Here is a 25,478-nt window from a genome sequence, read left to right on the forward strand (position 1 = left end):
CCGCAAAGGAAACTACAACTCCCAGCAGCCCGCGAGGCCGCAGTTGGAGCGGTTCCATTCCCCGATATCTGGGGGGGGGAGCGCTCTCCACCCTTCCGGCTCCTCCCCATTGGTGAAGCGGGAGCGGGCTGTACCACGCGAGCGGTGCCCCCCGGCGCGGAGCGTGGGCGGAGCCCTGAGGGCAGCGCGGGAGCGGCGGCGCCGGGCGGGGATGGAGCGCTGCGATCTGGGCGAGCGGCGGCGCGGGCCCATCTGGACCCGCAGGGCGGGGGCGGCCGCACCGCGGGGGTAACGGGGCCGGGCCGGGGGGAGCGGCTGCCCCAGAGGAGCGGGCGGACGGGGCGGGGCCGGCCCGGGCCCACCTGAGCCTCTGCAGGGTGGTTGAAGGGGCAGCCCGGGGATACCCGGTCAGATAACGAAAGGAGCACGTTCCCCTCGCGTTACAGAATCGCTGCGGTTGGAAGGGGCCTCCGGAGATCATCCAGTCCAAGCCCGCTGCCAAGGCAGGGTCACCTAGAGCAGGTTACATAGGAGCGCGTCCCGGTGGGCTTGGAATGTCTCCAGAGAGGGACACTCCACGACCTCCCTGGGCAGCCTGTTCAGTGCCCTGCCATCCTCAACGGGAAGTTTTTCCTCCTGTTGAGGTGAAACTTTGGCACTTTAGTCTAAGGCCATTGCTCCTCGTCCTGTCGCTGGGCACCACCGAAAAGAGTCTGGCACCGATCCTCTTGGCCCCCGCCCTTGCGATCCTTACAGGCATTAATGAGATGCGCTCCTGAAGGCGGAGCAGTCCCCAAGGAGGCTGTGAAACCGCCGAGCTCAGGCTGCTCAGCTTGGCTGGGCACTTACCCTGGTTTAGGTGTATTGAATAAAATTGCATGGGGAAATGACAGGAGATTAATCCCAGTGTGGTATGCTGTGTAAATACTGCCTGATCGAAGCTGAAGAGCAGCAGCACAAATGCTGCTTTAGGTGCCTCTGTCCTGGGGGACTCTGGAGGCAGCCCCGTGAACTCCTACCTGTGTTCTCCTGGCTTAGTTCAGTTGCAGGGAAACTTTTGAAAGGCAGAGAGTGACGTTGAAAAGGTCTTGGGAGGTGGTGTAGCTGCAGTGAAAGGTACTTGTGTTTCAGGGTGGTTTTAGAAGCAGAAGTCATTCTTCATTTGTTAGGGTCTTTAATGTCATAACCCTACACAAGCATCACTAGATTTCAATTACACTTTAAAATATTTTATCTTTCTAATGTCATTTTTACGACCCTTTTATTGAAGAAAAGAATGGGCTTAACAGTGAGGTGCAATTAGTTTTATCTCTAGTCTGCATCACAGCTGTATGACCTTCTTGTGTTCACTCGAACTTTGTAACAAACCCCCACAGCCCCATGAAGGTGCTGGGTAGCATATTCTGTGTCTCAGAGCTATCAGCATCTCATATAACCATGGTCAGAGCATTCTGCAAGTGCTCTGCAGTCTTTAATTAGCCTGCCAATATCTGGCACAGTTTTGGTAGTAGCTTTACTATAAATTCACATCCAAGTGATAAATACAAAATGACTGGCTTGTTCAGTGTTGGGCAATAAATCCAGGAATAGCAGATCTTCCAAATCTCCCATCTCCTGCTTCCTGGAAAACCCTTCTTACAGCTTATTCTGCACATTTCTGGATCTGGCTCTGTTTTATGTGGACAGCACCATACAAGGATAGAAGTGGAAAATTGGAAACTTTTGTTCTATAATAGCTCAGATGAATAGTAATAAATAAGGCTTTCTTCATAGAATCATAGAATGGTTTGGAGTGCAAGGGGCCTCAAAGATCACCTAGTTCCAACCCCCCTGCCATGGGCCTGGACACCTTCCACTAGACCACTAGGCTGCTCAGGGCACCATCCAACCTGGCCTTGAGCACTTCCAGGGATGGAGCATCCAGAACTTCTCTAGGGAGCCTGGTTGTCTCACCACCCTCATAGTAAAGAATTTTTTCTTAATGTCTAATGTAAACCTACTCTCTTTCAGTTTGAAGCCATTAATCCTTGTCCTGTCATTCCAGGCCATTGTAAAAAGTCTCTCTCCACCTTTCTTGTAGGCTCCTTTCAGGTACTAGAAGGCCACAATTCGGTCACCTCAGAGCCTTCTCTTTTCCAAGCTTAACTTTTGAAGACTGTGAAAAGAAGTGATAATAAAACTGGTTTTCTCCACATCTAAACAGACTGGTTTCTTACAGTAATGCACAGCTTCTCAGTTTTCTAGAACATTTCTTTGTAGTGTTAATGATGAGCCAGGTTCCTTGCTGAGTGTTGGATTTCAGATACATCAGGATATTAGTGTTATTCATTAATAATGAACGAGGAACCACACAAAAGGATTGTGAATGGTGAATTTCCCTCATCTGCTTTACATGCCTCCTACCCACCTTCCAACCCAGTGAATTACTTCCTTTGTAGTGTATTTTTATATTAGAAATACATGGGTTTCATGGGAGATTTTTCATAGAATATGGAAAATCAGAATTGTAAAATCATAAGATAGAAACAATTTAATCCTATGTCTTACAGATATAAATGGTAATAAAATGATTCTAAGCATGATTGTTTTGCTGGCTTTCTTCACAGAGTTATAGTGAACATCCTTCACAGTGTCCAAGGGTACCATTCAAAGACAATACATTTTCTGAATGTGGCTTTTGACAGTTCTGGGGATTCTCTCCTCGCTGGAGACCGCCAAGGGAATATATATGTTTTTGACTTGAATGGGAACAGGTAAGAATATTTCTGTCAAGACTTTTTAATTGTCTGAGACATCTGTAGCATTCAGGGGTGCAGAACTTGTCTTGACAGGTCAGGTTTTAACTGAATAATTTTATATAGTTAATCGTTTGCTCAGGGCTGAAACTTCAACCCAGTGTCTTGTGTAGGCTCCTTAAATGTTATTTCATTAGTTTAGTTGCTCAAAAAGATCAGAGGCTTGCAACTGTAAAAAGAACAGCAATGCCATAGAACTTAAAGTGCTACCACCAGAAGTTATTCTTGGGACAGTACAGATCAATGAGTGAGCCTCGAATTACAGTAGATTAGACCTAGTGTTTTCATTTGCAGAAATACATCAACCAGTCTTTCAGCATTTTACTACTGAGTTTTAAAATACTAGCACTGATTTTTAGAACTATTATAATTGAATATTTTTTCCTTACTCCCTTCTACTGAGTTGATTTTTTTTCTGTGTAATATATTGAAACCAATTAAATTATTACTTCACTTGACATTAAATGAACCAAAGTTTCCTAACACAATGAGAATGTGTATTTTTAAATAGGTTCAACCTTGTTCAGAGAACAATGCAGGCTTGCACTGCTTTGGCATTTAATCTTCGCAGAAAGACAGAGTTCCTCGTGGCTTTGGCAGATTATTCTGTTAAGTGCTTTGATACAGGTAAGGAGAAGTTTCAAGGCTTAAATGCTATCTGTATTGGCATGAAAACTTATATAATTTTAGTTTTGATCTTAAATTTTTTGATAGTTTGTTTTATGGAAATTATACTATGTATTTCATGCCATCTGTCTAAAAAGAAAAGTTTGGGCTCATGTTGGTTGTAGTCCTTGGGTAAATGAACCTAAATGACCCCTTTGCCAAAGTTCTTTATTCTCACTGAGTCACACAGGCATTTGTTTAACTGAAGTCCACCACAGGATTGTAGTTAGGTATGTTACCTTTTTTTTTTTTTAAGCAGTTTTTTATATGTTTACTTAGAATGAGGTAGTGTATTAAAATAAAGCCAAAACCAGTTGACAGTATGTTAGTTTGCAACTGAACAAATTCTTGACTATATTTACAGTAAAATGTTTTAACAAAGTGACAATGTACACTAAAAGAAATGTCAATACTTTGGAGTATCCAAGTAATTCTATATCCTTATTGAAAGCAATATTAAAAATTAACAATACGGTTGTATGTCTCTGTCTCGATTAGAAGTTAAATGGTGAAGTGCAGTGACAATTCATTCTTCATAAATTATTCTTACCCTATCAGGAAATGCATTTGTAATGTTTCCATTATATCCAATTATTATCTGGATTTAAATATTTTTAAAAAGCTGTAGGAATCACTTATCTGCAGTTTTAGGGCTTGAGATTATCTGTGAAGATTTTAATGTAGCACAATGTTCCTCAAAATAGAGGAAGAGTCAGAGTTAAGGTCTGAAATCTTCTGCACTCTTTCTCTTCCTTTCAACAACAGCAAGATCAAACTTAGATATTTGGATACACTCAGAGAAATCTTTATTACTCCAGAGAGTACTGCATGTTCATGTGGTGCTGTTTCCAGATATCAAGTCGTACTGTAGAATGTTCTAAAATGTGAATGGTACTCACCTAAATCAGTACAGTTCCTTAGGGTATTAGACAGTCCTTACCTCATGGGCTCCATGCCCTTCTGTAGAAGACACTCTCTAATCCCATGTCACCTCTCAGGTGATGATAGCTTTAAGCACTCCATTGTCTGTAAGCACAGCAGAAAGTTTGGCTGTTAGTCTTTATGAACTGCTTTATAGCCATTTCCTATCTTTGATGGCACAGCAGTAGCTGGAACTACTCCATGGGCTGCCAGGCAAACCACCCAATGTAAACAGTGTAATTGCCACGAGTGCAGTTTGGTTGCTGAGGGAAGATTAGTGGTCATGCAGTCACAAGTGGGAGACATTGTAGTCAGAGGAACCATTTCCTTAGAATGCACTGCACAGCATAAAACTGTTTAAGGTTCTAAAAGAATTAATGAGCTGGTGCTTTCTGACTCTGCCTTTTTGTAGTCATAACCCGTTGTCATTAAATCTTTTTTTTTTTTTTTGCATCTGTAAATAGTTGTGTAATCATTCACACATTTTGTCCACAAGTAAAAACAAGTGCAGAATTCTAACTAGAACATTCAGTCTCAACTTCTGTAGGTGTTCACATCAGATATTCTATGAGGCATGCTGAACTTAACTGATCACATTGTTCATGGCTTTTTAAGATTGATTTTTAGGCTAAATGAATCAAGTCTGTGCAAGTTGGCTTTCTGTGCAGAACTGAGCATAACTTGTAAAATGTTATTTGGAGATGAGGAGAAGGTTGTGCCTCTAAGGTATAATACCTATGTGAAGACTGATACCTTTGTTTCTTGTGTGTTGGGCTGTGATGGCAAATGGTTATATACTAGTTATGCTTAAAAATCTCTCACAGCATAGTGTTGACAATAAAGATTAAAGTAGTAGTTGTTCCACTTTGAATGACTCTCATATCTTTTTCATCAACTTCTGCAGGAACCCAGGAGCTAGTTAGTTGGATGAGAGGCCATGAATCTTCCGTGTCTTCCATCTCTGTCCATGGCTCAGGCAAGTATGCCATCACTACTTCCACTGATACAGCTCAACTGTGGGACTTGGACACCTTTCAAAGAATAAGAAAGCTGAATGTTCGTCAGTCTGTGGGTATACAAAAGGTGAGTGAAGAGCAACTGCTAAAGGGTGAGCAAGCACACCACAGTAGGTACAACATCACATATTAAAATCACATTACTTGTAAATAGTGAATCTTTTTATCATCTTTGGGCATCTCATCTTAGCATTCTTCCCATCACATCACCCAGACCACTGAAATAATGACTCATTAGTTGCAAAGATCTCCTGGGAACTTTTAAGGAACTTCCATCTTTAGAGATACTCAAAACTTGCTTGGACATGACTAAGCCAGTTTAACTTGGAAGTCAGAACCATCTTCTAGGTTGACCTTGCCTAGGGTGGGCTCAGAGGACCTGTGTAGATTGATTCCAACCTGCACAGTAGTAGGATTTAAGGGTGTTGTTAAAAAAACAGTTTTGGTGTCATAATGGTAAATTCAAACAGTCACCATCACCTGCCTCATTCAGCTTCTTATTCCAAAGCTCTTATGTCTGTGCATGCAAAGCACTGAATGTGGGAACAAACAAGGCTGAAAAGGAACTCAGCAAAAAGAAATCACTGCTTCTCAGCCTCGTGGTTTCTTTGATTCTGTTTGCTGCACAGACACACTGGAACTGCATGGGATGAGAAGGATGACATGTTTGTGTCAGGGAGTGGTTTAAGTAGGTCTCCTTTAGCATTACACTGTTTTAAACAGGTCTGCCTGCGCCACCAAATGTCACACTTTGGTCTAAGTACTACAGAAAGTCCTGACCCAGTGCCTGAGCATGGCTTGCACACGTGCTGCCCTGCAGTGAATAGTCTGACAAACACCACTTCAAACCAAACTTCTCGTCAGGCTGGCCACTAAAAAGCCGTGCTGCTTTTGCAGAGAACAAGGCTATTCATTTGAGTGTCCTCACCCAGTTCTGGGTCAGGCAGAAATTCTGTCAGCTTAAAATAGTCACCTAGCAATTACTGGGAAAGATCATCCATAAATTTTTGTTTGTTTGTTTTATTAAAACTGTTGTGTAGCACATGTTGCTAAAATAATTATAACATCTTTCCTCCAAAGATGGATGCATATCTCTAGTGGAGATTTTTCTAGTGCTCAGTATCTTTCTTTCTTTGTGTAGGCTATATGTAGGGACTTCTTATTGGTAAGTGGTTCTTGGAATTTGGTAGGATGAGCATGTTGCAGTATGGAAACAACTTTTAAAGCCAAACAGTAGCGATAATGATGGAATTAATAGATCACATTTGGGAATCAGGAGTCTGCTTTCTTTGGTGCTACCATTTCTTATAGGACATTATGCAAATGATCTAGATTTCATTTTTCTGTCTTTAGAATAATGGTATTTATTCTCATTCCACAGTCTAAGACATACAGGTAAATACATGCTTTAATGAAGTTCAGATTTATTATTAGACTGCAGGCCTGCCACTCACTGTGCAAAGCTGGATTCTTGCTTGCTTTCTGAGCCACTGTAGCAGTGTCACACCCATCTTGTGTGCTTTTTGATGCCTCTTAAGCCCAGTTGCACTCCAGCATACACCTTCTGTTAGGTTGGTATGGAGCAGAGCTAATTAAAAAATATAGAGACTGAGGTGCAGAGGGAACAGACAGCAGGTGAGACAGATGAGAATACAATATATCTACAATGATCATTTCCAAAGCATCACTGTTTATTCAACAGCTGCTTGTGACCATCCTGTGGTATTTTTATATGGCAAAGCAGAAAATTAGCAGCTATTTGGTACTCCAGTTTACCAAAATTCATCTGCTCTCAATTCTTCTCTAGTCTTCCTCAGGGACCCTGAAGGAGGACAGACAGCTCAGTCTGTCTAAAGATAAATAACTGAGATGACTCTTTTCCCCACAGGTTACTTTTGCTCACTGTCAAGTGACTCATTTGGCCTGAATGTCCAATTTTCAGTTACTAAGATGAAACCCAGCACACCATATTTCCAGATTTTCAAGGCCCCAAGAGATCATTCACACCAAAACTACAAACTCTGTAGCACTAACTTAATCTCTGCCAGTGATGTCCCCAGCGTTTATATTGCGTCCTTGCTGCACTCATCGGAAACAATAACGTTTAACAGTCATAAAAACAAGACAGATAAAATTTAACAGTTATTTCAGTGAGTTAAACTGGCTTAGCAAAGGGTACAACACGTTTTAACCAGTGCAAGGAGAGCACACCTACTCTTCTCTAGGCTGTCACAGTAATAGCCACATGTTTTATTTTGCCATGCACTTTGGTAATTTAAAATGTACTTCCCTGACAACATCCCATTTTTTTTTTTCTTTTCCATATTCTTCCAGGTTTTTTTTCTCCCATTGAGTAACACCATTCTCAGCTGTTTCAAAGATAATTCTGTTTTTGCATGGGAATTCGATACTCTTCACTGTAAATACCAGTTGTCACCTCCAGTAGAAGGTTCTGTATTATTTTATAAGGTGTTTGCTGTTACCAGGTAAATTGCTATTTTAAACATTCTAAAGGCAGACTATAAAAAATATGGTTTTAATCAGGTTCTCTTTCTTTATTTGTAATATTTTGTGGAAGTATTGAGCTATCTACTATGATAAGCTTTTGAACTCAGCAGTGACTGAAACTTTCAGCAAAGATCAGTAGCAGTTTTTATTATAGTCCCATAACAGTTGAAATAAATTAAGTTGATTTTTAGTGACCACTAAAATAAGGTTTAAACTTTATTTTATATCATCTTTTAAGGATAATATCTTATCCTTTACCAAAGCAAATTTTATTTTAGGAGCTATTTTGTTCTTTCAGGAGAGTATCACAGGAATAATGGCTGATTCAAAAGTGATTTGAGAGCATAGAACAAAATGAACAATCTCTCTTTTGAGCTAAGACAAATTTAAATTGTAGTGTGCTGATGGAAGCTTTCCCTGTGATGCAGGGATGGTCGGACTTTGGTAGCTGGTGGGAAATCAAATCATCTTCACTTATGGTGTTTGGAATTAAAGCAGTTGATAAGAATAATCCAGATGCCGGAGAAAGTGCGAGCTGTCCGTCACCTGGAATTCCTCCCTGACAGTTTCGATGGGGGATCCAATCAGGTCAGTTTTTTCATAAAGCTTAAGACAGGAGTATTTGGGTAGTGGATTCAACACCTATACTTGGAGGGCTTTTGGGGGGCTCTGGGGATATAGGGGTATACAATACAGAAGGAAAGTTACTGTGCTGAATCTTTTCTCCTTTAGCTTAATGGAATGTTGTTGCTGAATTGGGTATTCCAGGTATTCCACTTTGTTTTACATTGGCAGTATTAATGGTTGAATCTTTTTAACTTAAAGGTCCTTGGAGTGTTAAGTCAAGATAATATTATGAGATTTATCAATATAGAAACATGCAAACTTCTTTTTGACATTGGGAGTCCTGAAGAGGGAATTAGTACAGCTGTGATTAGCCCAAATGGACGGTATATTGCCTCAGTAATGGAAAATGGAAGCCTTAACATATACAGTGTCCAAGCTTTGACTCAAGAAGGAAATAAGGTAGAGTATTATACATTTCTTAAAACAGTAGTAAGTCCTCTTAAAGATGGTATTTTTCTGCATAAGCAGACTGCATGAGCAGTAGTTTGCAGAGGTGCCATATTTAAAAATACAAATAAAGAAAAAGTGATTTGTACCGTTTCCTTCATAGTTCCTCCAGCCTGTCAGGTAACTTGGTGTTTTTAAGGTATGTATAGTGTTGGAAGGGGGAGATGGTATTTCTTTCTATAGCAATTTGTGTGCATCAATTTCTTTTTGTAATGGTGTTTTGGAGGAGATGGAAACAGAATAATTGTGCCTCTTCTGTTCCATTTTCTACAGGAAATATTTTGCAACTAATGCTCTCTTAAACTGTGGGCATGAATGGTGTTTTTGTTACTGTGATTTTGTTCTTCTTACCGTGTTATTGGATACCAGCACCCATCATTTACGGCACAATCATACACTCCTAATCCTTCCTAAATAACAAACATTCTAAGTACCAGTTCTTATTTTATTATATTAATTTATTAATGGGAGTCAGGTTTCTAAATACAGAATTCCATATATCTTTAATCACCATGTCTTTGAAGTAAACAGTAACCAGCTCTGGATAATGATGGAGCTGGAGCTGAGGAAGGATGTGTAAAGATGTCACACGCATTCCATTTGCACTTTTGCTGACGGTTTGACATGAACTGGGATATCCACTTTGTCACTTGCTTTCACAATCTCCAGCATTGAATTAATTAATACCTGTCTGACACTGAAGACTAATTAAAGTTTGTAAAGGTGTTCTGTATTCTTTTAACTGGTGCTATAGAAATGCAAAATATTTTAATGACAATGAGAAACACACTAAAGTAAATAACCTGAACAGTACATGATACATATCTATAGTATCTCAATTATATTTTTACTGTTTGCTAAGCAAGGAAATAACACGATGTTTGAGTTAGCTTGGAAGCTACATAAACCTTCCCATAGTTAGAGCAGTTTTATTTGTGGGCATCCTTTTCCAGGAGTATACAATCTATATCTGTTTATTTATAGTATAAATGTAGTTCTAGTCTTCTTTTTTATGGCCATCATACTCAAAAATGTAGCATATAAAATAAATAACAAATTATATTTCTGTGTAATCTGTCTTAAAGATTTTAACCAAGCTATTTTCACTTAATACTAGCCTCCACCATTTACGTTCAAAGTTGTAGAAGATGGGCCCAAGTACACATCAGAGGCCAATAAACTGATCACAAAAGTGACTTCAGGAAGGTCACAGGGGCCATGGAAATCCAAACAAAGCAAAATTCAAAGCAGATTGCTAAAACTGCAAGAAAATACATCACTTGAAAATAAAGAGGTAGGAAAAAATTGCAAATATTTTGTCCTTCAGTCTGCAGTGTTTAAATTTCATTGCCATTTGTTTTAAAAAATAATTTCAGGCACTGAAGCACTTGGATGTTTGAGCAGAGCAGGGATTAAAGAAATTTTAGTACCATTTTCTCTCTCTATTTAGCCTATACTCCTACAGTATGTGACACAGCCAGAGCTGCCTCCAGTCTGGGGTACCTCTGCAGTTGTTCAAGCAACTTGTGACACATTTGGTATTTGCTAGATCTGATCTGCTTCCCTGCAGAAAGCCAACTGACACATCTAAAATGTCTGCCTAGAATCCATTTCCTTTTTTTCTTAATTATTTAGAAGATGAATTACTGTTAGATTTACTCTGTCATCACGGTGCCATTTTCTCTCTCTGTCTTTATCTTTTATGTGTGTGTGTGTGCATATATATATATATATATATATATATATATATATATATATATTCCTGCTTATGTGTCACCATATGATCTATTTCTTATGTTAATATTCTTATATTCTTTATGGTTTGCTATATGCTACATGTACATAGTTCCGTCAGTTTGGGTTTGATCTGCTTCTGACTGAAATCAATGGCAGCAGTTCTTTGAGTTCAGGAGACAATAAATGATGATTGAATTACCTTTTTGTTGTTGTTGAAGTACCTAGGACTATGTAGCAGACAGCAATACATGTTTGATTTTTTTTCTTTGACACTATGTGGTAAACTTCTATATTTAGCCACTCTCATCATTTAGAGTGCAAAGAAAGAGAAAATGGTTACATTTATTGTTGATCTCCTGTTTTGTAGAATGAATTACCAGGTGGATTAAACAAGAAACGTCTTCAGGCCTTACTGAAAGGATTTGGAGAATATCCAGCTAAGTACAGGTGTTTTTTGTGTGCATGCTCATACTTGCACAAAATAAAATTGCTTGTGTTTACTGGCCTATGAAAAAGAATTTCCTTGACTAAGGCTGCATTTTAATTGCAGGATGTTTGTTTGGCGTTCCTTATTACAACTTCCTGAAAACCACTTGGCATTCAGTAGCCTGATAGATAGGGGAATCCACAGTGCATTTGTAAATATTCAGAAAGAGTATCCTATCAAAAGTGGGAAACTGCTGAGAGTTCTACAGAGGTAAAATATATATTTGTATTTATTTAAAATATTACAGATTTTTATTTTCATATAGTCATCTGAAATGTGTGCAGTAGCTGGAAGCAGCTGTAAGAAAAATACTGAAATGACACAGTAGTGCCCTCATGCAGTTTTGTTTTGGTAACTCATACAATCCTGCATCTGTCTCGAAGTTCACAATCTTTCTATGTTGTGGTTGTAAAATACATGCTATATTTTTGTTTGGTTTTGGATCAATGTTTTCTACACCACGTTTTTTTGTTTGCCTCTGTGTACAGGACCTTGTCAGCTCTAGCTCACTGGTCTGCTATCTTTGCTGAGACACCTTACATGCCTTTGCTAGCATTCCCATTTGTAAAATTATTCCAGAACAACCAGCTGATCTGCTTTGAAGTTGTTGCTACAGTAGTAGGTAAGCAGTGATTTTAAAAATTCAGATTTGCTTCAACATGTTTAAGCCTTACAAAGCAAAAGAGCTTTTCCTGCTGAAATGAATAAGGTGTTTCCTTATTTATAGGTCACCATGGTGTTACCAGGAATTAATATGGAGCTGAAAACAAAAACCTCAAAATATGAGACTTCCTTTTGCAGTGTTTCTAGCAAAAAGTTAACAGTTTTAACAGTTTGTAAAGTCTAATTGAAATGTATCTAGCATCTGCAAACCCATATGTATCTAGTGTAATTATATCATAATAATTAAGTCTCTGAGACATGGGAAAAGTAGTCACAGCCACCCACCCCACCTGTCACCCGCTCCCAACCAACAGGGAATGATCTCTTTCAAGGTTTGAATGATCTCTCTCAACTAAACTCTGTTTAGTTGTCTTGAGCATGTGGTAACTCAAAACTAGACGTTTGTCTGAACACTGGCTGTGGCAGTCTTCTGAAGAAACATTCTAAATTAAAGTGCTTTACACTTAAATTAGTTGTGGCAGCTGCTACTAAATCTACAGAAGATTTGTGCTGCCAAGCGTACATACCCACTTTGCAACACATGCTGTTGGTGAATAAGTATCCAAGTTTACAGAAATTATTCTTAGTATGTTAAAAATTACTTGATCCAGGCTGTAGTTTTGTGAGACAGAAACACTGATTCAAGTATTCCCATCTGCCTCCCATGCCTTAGTCCCACAGCTTACAGATTTTTTTTCACTTTGTATTTGAGCCAGATCAGTTCTTCAGTCTGGTTCACAGTGTACTGACACAAAAACCCATGCCAGTGCAGCTGGAGGAGCAGGGTACTGTGGGAATGGTTGAGAAATACTTGGAAAGAGAAGAGATGGGAGTATCTTAAATGGGTTTTGCTGCCTGAAACAATCTTAATGCATCAGCTTGATAACCCAACTTCAAAGCTGTCATGAGTCTTTTGCTCTGGATTACAGGGGATTGTGTTCAGCTTCTTGTTCTCTTTCAGTTAATTTTTGCCAGCACTGGTTTGAGTACTTTCCCAATCCTCCAGTTAATGTCCTTGGTATGATGGAAAATGTTTTGGCACATCATGACAAAGAACTACTTCAGCATTTAATAAAATACAACGTGACTTCACAGGTAATGTAATAGTCTAGACAGCTTTTGAATACAAAAATATACTGCAGTGAATAATAGTGCACTGTTATTTTATTTTTATGTGTTTCTAGTTTGAGGTAGTTTTCATTAAATAACAATGAATTATGTGGGAGTGTAAAGAATATATCATTGATTTCCTGTTGTTTTTCCTTGTCCATGATCATATGTATGCATATGAACTTTAGTTCTTTCGAAGTTCTTTGCTTTCAAGTCCACATTGCTTAAAAATCTACTCATCAAATTATAAATGTACCTTTTTCTAACATGGACATTAAGTGTGATTAATCAATTTTCTAATCTCTGTTTATCATTAGGGATGATTTTAGCTTCACAAATCTAAACAGAACATTTAGACATCCAGTGAAATAAGAAATGTATTTGTAACCACTCTAGATTAATTCTGAATGTTTAGGGTAGGTAGGGAAACTTATCTTGAAATGTCCTGTTTATTTCCTTTTTCAGAAATTACTAGATTCTTGGTATCTAAGGCAAGAAAAATCACATTGTTTCTTTAAAAGGAATTGTAAAATTGTACTAATGGATTATTTTGTCAATTTTCCCAAATAATTTAGGTTTATGCTTGGCCTCTCCTAGAAACACTATTATCTGAGGTTCTAACAAGAGAAGAATGGCTGAAAGCCTTCGACAATATTTTCTCCAACCATCCTTCATACTTGCTAATGATTGTGGTTGCCTATGTTATATGTTCCAGAGCTCCCTTGCTCCACTGTAATCAAGCAGCAGATTTTGAGGTAAACATTTTTCATACTAAGTCAATTGTGTGGAAAAGATGTATAAAAACATTGTATCTTTGTTAGACAGGTTACAAGGAGATCCATTTCCAAATTAATATCTGGTACTTGACAAATACACAATAAATGAGTAAAACACTGAGCAGTTTCCTGCAGTTTCATGCAAGGAGAATTTTAAAAGCTTTCATAAGCTTTCTAATGTCCCTAAAGGCCATTTTTAAAATTTCAATAGTTCATCAAGCACAAAATAATTCTGTCTCTTTTTTGAGGATCTAGTATGGACTTCTGCCTCTGGAGACGATACACAATAATTCTGTGATGTTGTATCATTATCCTCTTGTCAGATTTTCAAAATTAGGCAGTATTATTGGATGTTCTCTGAAGCTAAATTAAAATGTTTCCTTATGTTTAATGTTCCATGGGAAGAGGATTCTTTTTCTTATGAAAAATTCTATAGGCAAACAAAGGGTTCCACCTCTAAAATGTTCTTATGAGCAGTCAATTTGACTGACATCAAGCAGATAACATTATTACTATGTTTAATAATGACCATTTAGAGATTTTCTTGGTAGATAAGGTCTTTGATAGGAAGAATAGTCCTGCAAGAGGAGAAACTTCTGAGCTTCATGGCTGAACACTGAAAGTCAAGGCAGGTTTATCCAGTGGTAGGAGTCACTGTTGGACACTCTAAATTGACACCCAGCTTCCCAAATCGCTTACACAGCTGCCATTGGAAGAGAAGGAAAAGAACCACAGCATCCTTTCCCACCTTGAAGAAATTTGGCTCAAGTCACTTGAGCTGGTTATGTTTTATGAATTGGTAGGGAAAACTTTAAAAACTTTTTAAATTAACTGTTGAAATATATATCTTGCTATTTTTCATGATAATTCCCAAATATGTGTATTAAAAATAAATATATATTTGTGTAAAAATACATAAGTGTAGAATGTAAATGGCAGCATGTCTCTTACAGTATTTCTTTCATCATCGTAACAACGTGGACATTAATGTTGTGATTAAGGAAGCCTATCACCTTATGGAGGCTACACCTCTGGATATCCATCCACAGCATATGCTTGATGACTTCACACCACTTACAAAAGGACAGTACCCTGTGTTTAATAAATATCCCATGTTCATTATGAATTATCAAGCTCAGAAGTGGGAGAAGATCAGACAAGATGAAATTGAATACTTGCGAGAGAGGTATTAGTGAGAAATTGAAGACAGTCTCGGTCTGGGAAGGACAGGTGGACATAATTGCCTTTGTATGTTGTAATGTGTAGTCTTGAGAAGTGAGATAAGAAAGTTCAGGAAAAGGACTTGAAATAGCTGCTAAAGGTTGAGAGTTACTTGGTTTGACATGTTTTTACATTAAGTCATTAGTCTTATCTTAAATAAAAAATGTCTGCTAATTAGCAGAAGATATTAGGCCACAAGTCACTGAACTTGGAAGCTCATAGCCAGAGCCTAAACTTCTGTTGACCTTGTGGGGCCCAAGTTTTGAAGGGCCAGGAGTTCTTAGCTTGCTATAGAAATCAGTGGGTACCATGATGCCAAGGCACCCTTAGAAACCAGGTTTTGTTAAGAATGTGAGGAAGAAAGTACCTTCACTCATCTGTAATGTCCTGTTGTCTCTAACAGTCAGTATGGTAGCTCTTCCTCATGTACTTTGTCACTATGAAGGGGATGCCATATTCTTTCATGTCATCTCATTTCAGCAGTTCTTTGCTAGTACTGTCATCAATTTCAAAGTAATCAAGTAATTTCTTGATATTTGGTTTGTATGATTAACGTGTGACCTCCTTCCATGTAGACAATTGGCACATGAATCAGAAGCCAAAGCACAGGAACAGAAAGCAGAAGATGAAGCCTGGTATCGAAAGCAGAAATTACTTCAAGAAGCTGACGAACAGAGACAGAAAATCCTACTGGAAGAAGAGAAGTTGGCAGAACAGAGGCAGAGGTATTAGAATACAGGAAGCATTAGGGGTCTGGCTGCTGTAGCCTGCTATTATGTTTTTAACCATGAGTAAAGGAGAAATAACCACTAATTTGTATAATTTGTAATGTGGGATAACTGTGGTCTGGTGGGTCATATTTTGGTGTGGGAATTAAGTGATCTGGGTTGTATTACTACCTTGCCTCTTACTCCCTGGAGGGAATACAGCAGATTAGAGGTCAGGTCACTTCATATTCTTGTCTCAGCTCCCAGCCATTTTTCTGGTTCCTTCGGATTGGGAAGTCTGTTAAACAGTCAACTGCTGTGTGTCTGCACACTGAGACTTGCATTGTGGGCACTGCAGATACAAGAGTCACTTATAGCATCAGTGACTGTGCAGTCTTGGACTTCTAGTGGATCTAGAAAAACAACTGCTTTGTGTATCACTTTATAAGCAAAGAGCTGTGATAGTAATGAAGCTGAACTGTAAGTTTGTACATTTTGCAGTTGTGAAGGTTTAAGAGAATTTCAACATCTCTATAATTTCTTAGATGAGCTACAGGTAATCATGGAATAATTTAAGTTGGAAATTACCTTTAAGATCATCAAGTCTAACAGTTAAACCAGCGCTGCCAAGTTCATCACTAAATCATGTCCCTAGCCACCAGATTTTTGAGCACATCTCCTAAATCTCTATAACCTACAGAGTTGTTTGGTTTTTTTTTAAGAGAACAGCAAGCCTTTATTTACAAACTAATCCTTGAGATTCTGGTTTTGTTCCTTGAAAGAGTTTGGGACTAATTTTGTGCAGCAAGAGGTACCAGGACACTGGCAGCTATTCTAAGGAGTAGTTTCCAGTTTTGGATCCTTGCAACATTAAACTAGTACTTACTAAAGTGGAGCAGAAACAGGGCACAGGACTTCAAAGCTTAATTGGAGATATTGCCATTAGAAGATGTGTGTCTGTGAATTTAATTTTGTCTCATAAATGAAAACTGGACATTTTACAGGAAAGAAAGCAGCCATCCTAAGCTTTGTTAAGCTGGAGATGAGCTCATACTAATTAATGGCTAACTGCATTGTGTGTTTGTGCTCTTTGGTACTGACCTTTTACATATACAGTATTATTTCTGTTATTTGTTTATTTCTGTTTATTTTGGCCTTGAAGGCTTGCTGTGGTGAAAAGAGAACTGGAAGTAAAGGAACTGCAACTTTTAGATGCTTCAAGAAGGCATTTTCTGAACTACCAGCAAGATCAGCTTCAAATGGAACTGAAACATCTCAATGATGAAATTGCAAGAAAGGTTGAGCGTTGCTCAAGCTATTCTTTTCTGCAAGATTTAATAGGGAAAATAAACAAGGGGAAAAGGCATAACTAAAATTTTAGTTGATACACTGTGATTTGTGAGCCCAGAGGTGTATTTAGCATGAGGTGGTCTGCTTGAAGTGGTAAATGCATTATTTAACAGTTAGTGGCAGTGTTGAAAAATGTAATGAGCTCCTTAAAGGACAAGTGAATTCTCAGCTGTCTGTGGGCGTATGTCCAGATTGCAAATTAACTCTGCCATTGATTGAGAGGCTCCACAGTGGCCTCTGGCCAGGCCTGGCTCTGCTTCCAAATCACTAACCTGGGCACCATGGCATGCAGTTGTGCCATGAGAATGGTGCTGAGAATGGAAGGGTTTGCACCTCGTGGGCACTTACTGAGCCTTTGCAGGGCTATTCCTTGTGTCTCAGTAACACACTTTGCAGAGTGCAGTGCATCTAGGTGGCTGTTTCTGCAGTCAGGGCACTGTAACACTCCTTAGCTCCAGCTCAGCACAGGTTCTGCCAGGTGCAAAGCAGCCACTTCCCCTGCTGCCCACTGTCCTCCACAGCATTCTGGCTTCAGAGACTCCTTTCTTGATTCAGAGCTGCATGTGGCAGGTTTTTAACATTAGTTCAAAACCAGTATTTCCCTAATATAGCTTGGCTGGATGCAAAACTCTTCTATGCCTCTTCTCCACCTTGCCTTGTGCTTTTGGAATGGAAAAGCACAAGGCAAGGTGGAGAAGAGGCATAGAAGAGATAGATATACTGTTATGCAGTATTAGATAGATATACTGTTATGCAGTATTTTCCATTCTTCATATGACAGAAAAATAACCAGAACTTAGGGGCATGGGGGTTTGGACATTCTTTTTGATAATGTTTTTTTAAAGCTGAAGAATTTCTTTACTGTATTTCCACGTGTTTCTCTTCTCCACAAGGCATCTATGAGACAGCAGGAAACAAATGCTGTCCAAGAACGTGAATCACAGAAGCAGCTTTTTGAACAGGTAATTATTGGGGAACTGTACTAAATACAGATATTTTATGGTTGTTCATTTGAAGTTCTTGGATTTGATTGTGTTCATGCAACCACATCTTGTGAGGAGAAATGGCGGCCTGGTCTTTTTTTTTTTTCTTAATTAGTTTTTTAGAATAAATTCTCTGTTTACAAAAGCATTAACACAATTCACTGTTATTTTGGACAGTTTTGGGTGAAAATAGTCATATCCTCCCCATTTTATTCTTCTCCTCTGCTGAGGTATCATTTGGTTGCTACAGGGTTTAGTTATGGGCTTGGCTGCTTGAGGGAAGTGAGAAACATGTAAATAAGAAGTAAGTGTATAACAATGTGTTCCTCATCCAGAAACTCCCACCTTTTCATCTGTGATATCCAGACATATCTGCATTTTCTGGAGAGAACAGTATAGCAGATTGATGTAGGTGATGAAAAAATGTCTAGTTGCCAACAACCTCATTAAGCAAAAAGGAGTGGATGGTTCATCAGGAATGTGCAGTTCCTTTCTGAAATGACTGATTTATTCAGAAATATGGCTATTCAGTAATAAATGGATTTAATCAGTAATTCTGTTTAAAGTTAAATTTTAGTTAATTATTATAAATAATTATTAGAAATTACTGCAAAGCAAGAATGCCAGTGGAAGGCTTTAGAAACGCTCATTTTGATTGAAAATACTCAGTTCAGTGTTTAGAAATCAAAACTACTTGTAGCCATCTTGAGTTCATGTGGAGGTCCAATGGAATAAAGGAGAAGAAGTAGACATCCAGCTTTTGGACCCTCATTTTGAAACATGTCAGTTTATGTTTGGGTTTTTTAAAGCTTTTGGTCATAAACTTGTTATAATCCATACTGAGCATGATTGGGCTAAATTTCTGTTAGCATTTATTTATTCAAAACACAGCCAACTGTATTGTGGCTACATAACACAAACCAAGCTAAGCTCATTTGTATTCCAGTACATGTAAAGTCAGCTCTGTAAGGAGCTAATTCTGCAGTGATCATCCTCTCTAGGCTAGAAAGGTAGCAATTATTTAACTAGCTGAGGATCTCTGTTTGCCCACAAGAGTCTGCAGACAGGCTTTCCCAGCACTGTTTCACTGCCATCAGCGAGGGTCCCTACTCCAGCTTCAAAGGATGTTGACTTTGCCTCAGTTGCCCAGTAGATTCTTACAGGCCTGGGAGGGGGTTTTAACTTTTGCAGAAAATTGTGTAGATGTGCCCTGGTGAATGTGAAGAAAAGGTGGTAAGCTAAAATGCTGTTTCTAGGTCTGCTGCTGGGTTGTACTACTTTGGCAAATCATCTCTGTGTTCAAGCTGCAGATGTGTTTATTACAAACCGCAGTGCCATGAAACACACTTTATAGTTATGAAACATTTTGGGGTTTCGGCTAAAATGTGCCATAAATTGCAGAATATTTTCATGATGAGTCTAGTTCATTTAGGTTGGAATTCTGCTTTTATTCTCCACAGTAATCTGGAGAATGGAAATACATCCCTTGTCATGACTCAGGCCACTGTTATGACTCATGTTTCATCTAATTCCAAGTGGATAAAACAGCAGGGTCTATGACTTTTTTGGACAGTTATGATATGTGGTGGGATGAGATATGTGGATATATTCAAATACTAGTTTAATGAAATTTTAATAAATGTTAAAGAGATGGAATTACCAATGTGAGCTAGTAGCTTAGCAACAATAATTTTTGTTTGTGTGCTTGGCAGCATCTAATCAAAGACCAAGAGGCAGTTACAAAGGAAATGAAAGAAGAGGTGGAAGCCCGTCGAAGAAAGGTGGATCTGGAAGACCAACATGTTCAGAGATTGATAGAAATAGACAGAGAAGAAATACAGAAAGCTCATACAGTAAGATGATTGGATCTTAACATGTGTTGTGGGGAGTCAATATGCTAACTTATACAAGTAGTACTGGTTAATAGTATTTTGACTGTAATTAACTAGTTCAAGTCCATATGGAAATATTTTCTAAAGAAATCGAATTTCTAGATACCTATATTAACAGATTAAGATTATATGTTTAAAGTTTTGAGATTTCCAAAAATCTGACTGAAGTGTCCAAACATCTGTATAATATTGAAATTTTCTGGACCTTTTATTTTTTTCCTTCTCAAAACTTAGAAAGCATGTAAGACTCAAAAGTGCTTTTCAAAACAAGTCATCCTCCTGATAAGGAACATGTTTTGTTTGTAACCATAACAAAATAAAAGATAGCCTCAAAGGAGATTTCAGTTGTAGTACTTGGCAGGAAATTCAGCTGTAGAAGCTGTCTTCTAGATTGCAGTAATGAACGTGTCTAGCTTGACATTAGGAATTGCTCAGATTTTCAAGCTCAGAACTTGTAACTGCACAGTTGGAAAAATAGTTGCAGCTATCCCACTGCCCATATGCTTGGCATCTGCATTTGTGTATTGTCTAGAAATAAACATATGGGTCCGAATTTTTGTAAACAGCATTTGATTTTTGGAAGCAGATGGATGTGGGTGAAAGTATTGGCATTCAGGTATCAATCTTATGTCAGCTGCACCTGTTAGTGCAGCTAGTGGCTCTAGCAGGGACATCTGACAGGGATCCTGGAGAACACCTCAGTTTGTCTTGCCTGGTCTGTAGGTAAGGCTGTGCAGTTGGAACAGACTGAATTTTTGATAAGAAAGGTGTTTTATTAGGTGGCTGAAGAAAATTTAGCCAGAGCTGAGCAGAAGCACACTGACACTAACTGGAGGCTGCAACGGCAGCAGAGACTCAGGCGCGATGACCAGGACCGGGAGAAGTGCTACAGAGAGATTGTCAAGCTCCTGCATGACAACAGGGTGAAAGAAGCTGAACTGCTGAAGGCCATGAGGGAAACAGAAGAAAAAAAGGTATTTGCATAATTTCTTTTTCTAAGTGGGCCTGGCAAAAATGTAACTACCTATAACAGGGAGTGCAGAAAGCTGAAATGTATTAGAGAAATATTTTGTTAGAATTCTCCTTTTCTGTTTTGACTGGGAGTTTCTGGAAGCACAAGAGTGAATTGGTAAGGATGTTTTAGCCTTAGGAAAGCATATTCCTATTTCTGTAAGTTCCTCTCATTTTTATTCTCTGACCCAAGACTTCTGCATTTCTCCAGATGTTTGAATGAGACATTTTTCAAAATGAAACCTTCACACAGCTGACTACCATATTTTGATTTTAGGGTGAAGTGTAATCTATAATAATCCAGATGATTCTATTTGTTGCTTTTTCCTTGCAACACATCTGTTGAAGACATTTAACATCTCTGTTGCACAGCAGGAAGATGTACAGAATAAAGCCCAGCTGGAGGAAGAGCAGAAGGCGGCTGCTGCTGCAGATGGGCACAGGAAGCAGTTCTTAGATGACAAAATGAATGATGAGTTAGAATTGGCTGAGAAGCTGCAGAGGGAAGATGGCTGCTTTGGTGAGCATGTAGATAACACAGTTCTGTGTGGATGTTGGCATGAAGCATTCAATGACTGAATACAAATGAACTGTCCAATAGCATAACTCCTTTACTAAGCACTCCATAAGTGCTTATTGGCAGTATTCTTTCATCAAACAGATGTATCTGTTTTCCAAGGCCAGACTTAGAAAGAAATCTCAGTTTGATACCTACCAAATGCAGCAATTTAAATGGCATTTTTGGTAGAAGCACAGGTCTAGCTCACCTTAAAACAATTGAAAAATAGCATACATTAGAAATTTTCTGTCAAGTATTGTTGTCCAAGAAGTGGTATCATACTGACATACAGTATTATACCAGTAAGTACTTTTTCCAAGTGTTTGTTAAAAAAACCCAAACAAATAAATGCCAACACATTTATGTGCTTCCAGAATTTGTCAGTACATCATTCTCAAGTGCTGCATTTGTGTGTTTTGCAGGTATTTCTTCTACCCCCCACCATGCTTCCAAGGCTTACATAAAATTAGTGATTAATATTAGAGTTAGGTGATTAGTATTGCTTTGGGCAAACTTTTTCAGCCTTTGTCCTTATTTACCTAATGTCTTAGTATGGAGTATTTTGCAACTGTGCATAATTAAAATGGGTGGCTCCTAAAACTACAAGCATGAGTAGCCATATTCCATATGATCTTAGTGGCCTGTTTGTCAGAAGATTAATTATATAGGAAGAAACAGCACATGTAATTTCTTAAAGAGCTATAATTTCTTGAAGGGAATTTTAAGAAATTAATGAAATTACAGAGCTCTAATTCCTTAAAATGAAATGCTGTGTGCTTTGACCTGAAGAGTAGAAACATTGACCTCTAATTCTGAGCAAATTGTACTTGCCATTAACTGGAGTGGGTGATTGTTCTACCTTTGCTTCCTGGAGAAAAACTGTTTTACCTCCAGCTAGAAAAAATTACTAGAAACTTCAATATTTTTAATTTACAAAGAACCCTTCCTTCCATTTCCCACAGAAAGACTGCGCAATTTAAAGGCCAGGTGTACAGAGAGAGGGGTGGAAGTCCAGCAGGTGCCAGGGTCTGGAAACATCTCTCTCCATGATTTGTCTACATTAGCATCATCACCACACAGTAAGTTTTTAAGTTAGGAGTCTCTTTCACATTTAGTTTCAGAGCATTGCTGGAACACCCAGCTGTGGGATTGAGCCATTAGTTGTGTAGGTGTTTAGTGGATAGTAAAACAGTTTATTGTTGTGTTCTCTTTCACACCTGCAGAAAATGTCTTTGCTCCCAGGGATGGTGCAGGTAAAAAGTGCCTGAAGTGTGTCATGTTATGAGAGTGCTCCTAGTAAACCTCAGCCTAGTTTAGTTGCATTCTGACCTGATCATCTTGCCCATGCTTATCCTGTCTTCATAGCTGTTTATGATTTGGGAATGTTGAGAGGCTGTAGAGCTGTCTTTCATCAAAATCTGACTGGGAGTTACAGTCAAGAATAAGTCTAATTTCCTCTGGTCTGTCCCAGCTACTCTGGCAGTGAAAGCAGTTTCAATTCCAGTGCACCTTATGTACAAAAGTCTGCAGGCAATGGGAACCTCTGGACTTGCTGTAGCCCCCATTAGCAACTGACCTGGTAGCCAACAGAGGCACTGCTTTCAAATAACTTGCTCTTGCCAGTCTGAGGGCTGCCTCACATCCAGTGGTACTGAAAACCAGCATTTCTCTGCCAGAGATGTCTGTTTTCCAGCAGGTATTTGTAGTGTTTATGGAAAGCCACTAGTTGCAGTGTTAAGTTTCTTGCACTTGGTTGTCTTTAGACAGAAGACGAGCAGAGCTGGCACGCCAGGAGCGGGAGCTGATGGCAGAGGTGCGGCGGCTCAGAAGAAGGCTCACCTCACGGGCCCGAGCCAGGCTCCCTCCAGCTCCTTCCCCAGCTACAACGTGGTCACCTTGAGATGATTTGCTCTGGACCTTAGCTGCACTTTCAAATTATTAATCAGTGAAAAGCTAAATATGTATAGTGTGATTCAGGAGGGATCATAGACTTATTAAAGGCTTTTGGAGATATTTTTATATAAGAATAAAATCTTAGCTAGAAAATATGTCTTTTGTTTGTAACCTTCTTGTTATTTTTTACTTCTAAAATAAACTCATTTTTTACCATTAAGTTACTGAATGTGCAGTATTTGTATACTTCTTTTTTTTTTTTGGTGGCTGCCCTGACTTGAAGAAACAAGCCACTGTTAAAAATGTTGGTTTTGTCAGTGATGTGGAAGTGGATTCTACAAGTTGCAGCAGGGAAATTTGCAATCAGAGAAAAGAATCCTTTCCAGCGAGAGCCAAACGCTGAAACCGAGGCCCAGAGAGGTTGTGGAGCACCTGCTGCTGGAGATGCATGTAGTTGTTACACATATTAGCAAGTTCATTTCATGAGAAAGAATGGGAGAGAGGATCTAAACAAATACCTTGTTCTTCGTAGTGCTTGTGGTACTCATGGCTAATGCTTTTGACCCAAGTCAAGAACATTATGTGGTGTTACAGTAAAAGGGAATAGGGCAAAGTAAATTAAAGTGAATCATCCATAATTGCTACACACAGTGCCGATACAGGGCCCTGTGAAAATATGAGGACTGGGATCTTAATTTGTTCTGCTTCCCCTGGGGTTTTGCTGATGCTCTTGGGGGCAGCACTAAGGGAGCAGGACTGCTCCTGCTGGCCCTGGGGGCTGAGGCACCGGGCAGACCCAGGATGATACCTCTAACCAGCAGCTTTTTGTCACCTGGGGCAAGGAACAGCCTCTCTGCTTCCTGTTAAATTATATGAAAACCTAAAAGCACAAAGTTACTTGGTTTTCCTTGCCTTAATATCCTCTGCATCTGGAAGGAGAAAGAGTCACATTAGTAGCAACCAGGATCCATAGAAATGTCATTGCAGCCCTCAGCAGAGTGTGCGGAAGAGGCGTCATTCCTTTTCAAAGGGAGAAAAATGCAACAAGCCAGGATCACCTCGGAGGCAGAGGAAGTTGAAGAGAAAAATTGTCTTTTTCTGATTATTGTCTTGGAGTTTACATATAATTATTTCTACATTTAAAGGGAAATAATAAACCCGCTGAGGTTTTGGCCTGCACCATGGGCTATGTGTGTACGTGCTTATGGTTTGTAAAAAGGTAAAGCTGTAAATGTGCGTTAACTGGAGTGTTTCTCGCAGGCGGGGCCGATATCCTGCCGTGTCCCCACAGCAGCCCCTGGGCACCGCCTGAGCCCAGTGCCCCCCGCAGGAGCCAGTCCCCGTCCCCACCGCCCTGCAAGGGCTCGCAGACAGCCCAGGGGCTGCAAACCGGCTGCCAAAAGTTGGTACAATTCCAGAAGTTACTCCCGCGAGCCCAGCACCGGCAGACACACGCCCTCGACCTGGAACGGCCGCTTCGGAAGTCACGACAAGCGCGGCTTGGGAGTCACCGACCCGCTCGGAGCGCGGGGTCGTGCAAGTTTGTCACCGCTAAAAGCGCGGGGGAGGCGGCCGAGAGCAAAAGTGCTGCCCGCCTTTGCCCCGTGTGAGGATCGAACTCACGACCTTCAGATTATGAGACTGACGCGCTACCTACTGCGCTAACGAGGCGGCTGAAATACTTTTCTCCGTGAGGACTCTCGGACCTACTGGCGGACTCCCTCCCGTCGAGGCCAAGAGAGGACATGACACGGCCCGGCCGGGCCCGGCCCCTCCTCTGCCCACACCGCTCCCAGCGGGCGGGGTGCAGTGCTGGCCGTGCGGGGGCTCGGAGTGATCATGTGGCACCGCAGCGTGACAGCGGGGCTTCGCTAGGGTGACAGTGTGAGCCCCCATAGTATAACCTGTGAGGAGCCCCGCCGGGCCCGTGTGGGGGACCAGGCTGACCCTGAGGGACACCGGGGTGACCATGAGAGATCCCGGCCGAGGAGGGGAGAGCCGTCCCTGGCCCCGATCGGCGTTGGCAGGGCACAGTCCTGTATGTCAGGGTAATTAGATGGCATCATTTTCGGCCTAATTGCGCAGAACAGGTCAGGAGATAATTAGTGA

General features: G+C 39.9%; 1 protein-coding gene and 1 non-coding gene across 5 annotated transcripts; one reads left to right on the top strand and one right to left on the bottom strand.

The window, feature by feature from the left end:
* The first annotated feature begins 131 nt into the window (after positions 1 to 131).
* On the top strand, positions 132 to 23,589 carry TBC1D31 (TBC1 domain family member 31). Of its 4 annotated transcripts, none has more exons than XM_059866156.1 (22): positions 132 to 288; positions 2,607 to 2,753; positions 3,307 to 3,422; positions 5,287 to 5,465; positions 7,733 to 7,884; positions 8,335 to 8,494; positions 8,732 to 8,932; positions 10,098 to 10,274; positions 11,085 to 11,164; positions 11,268 to 11,414; positions 11,693 to 11,826; positions 12,829 to 12,962; positions 13,553 to 13,732; positions 14,707 to 14,939; positions 15,550 to 15,699; positions 16,844 to 16,979; positions 17,925 to 17,993; positions 19,727 to 19,867; positions 20,686 to 20,880; positions 21,293 to 21,437; positions 22,439 to 22,555; positions 23,240 to 23,589. In XM_059866156.1, exons 1-22 carry the CDS (start codon positions 212 to 214, stop codon positions 23,374 to 23,376), a joined length of 3,207 nt encoding a protein of 1,068 aa, XP_059722139.1. In that variant the 5' UTR covers positions 132 to 211; the 3' UTR covers positions 23,377 to 23,589. The 4 variants fall into 4 exon arrangements, with proteins under 4 accessions (XP_059722139.1, XP_059722132.1, XP_059722149.1 ...); XM_059866149.1 differs by having other exon boundaries at positions 133 to 288; positions 21,290 to 21,437; XM_059866174.1 differs by lacking the exon at positions 132 to 288 and adding an exon at positions 367 to 503 and having other exon boundaries at positions 21,290 to 21,437.
* Positions 23,590 to 24,967: 1,378 nt separating this feature from the next.
* On the bottom strand, positions 24,968 to 25,040 carry TRNAM-CAU (transfer RNA methionine (anticodon CAU)). Its single transcript has one exon. It is a non-coding gene; the product is annotated as a tRNA-Met (tRNA).
* Positions 25,041 to 25,478: the final 438 nt, after the last annotated feature.

Source organism: Haemorhous mexicanus, chromosome 1 (genome assembly GCF_027477595.1).
Source record: "Haemorhous mexicanus isolate bHaeMex1 chromosome 1, bHaeMex1.pri, whole genome shotgun sequence".
Classification (NCBI taxonomy): Eukaryota; Metazoa; Chordata; class Aves; order Passeriformes; family Fringillidae; genus Haemorhous; species Haemorhous mexicanus.

Excerpts from the sequence above, each read along its gene's own strand:
- TBC1D31 (XM_059866149.1), top strand. The coding sequence starts at position 212 with ATGGAGCGCTGCGATCTGGGCGAGCGGCGGCGCGGGCCCATCTGGACC. Across the intron at positions 3,423-5,286 it reads TGTTAAGTGCTTTGATACAG|GAACCCAGGAGCTAGTTAGT; the intron begins GTAAGGAGAAGT and ends CAACTTCTGCAG. Across the intron at positions 13,733-14,706 it reads ATCAAGCAGCAGATTTTGAG|TATTTCTTTCATCATCGTAA; the intron begins GTAAACATTTTT and ends TGTCTCTTACAG.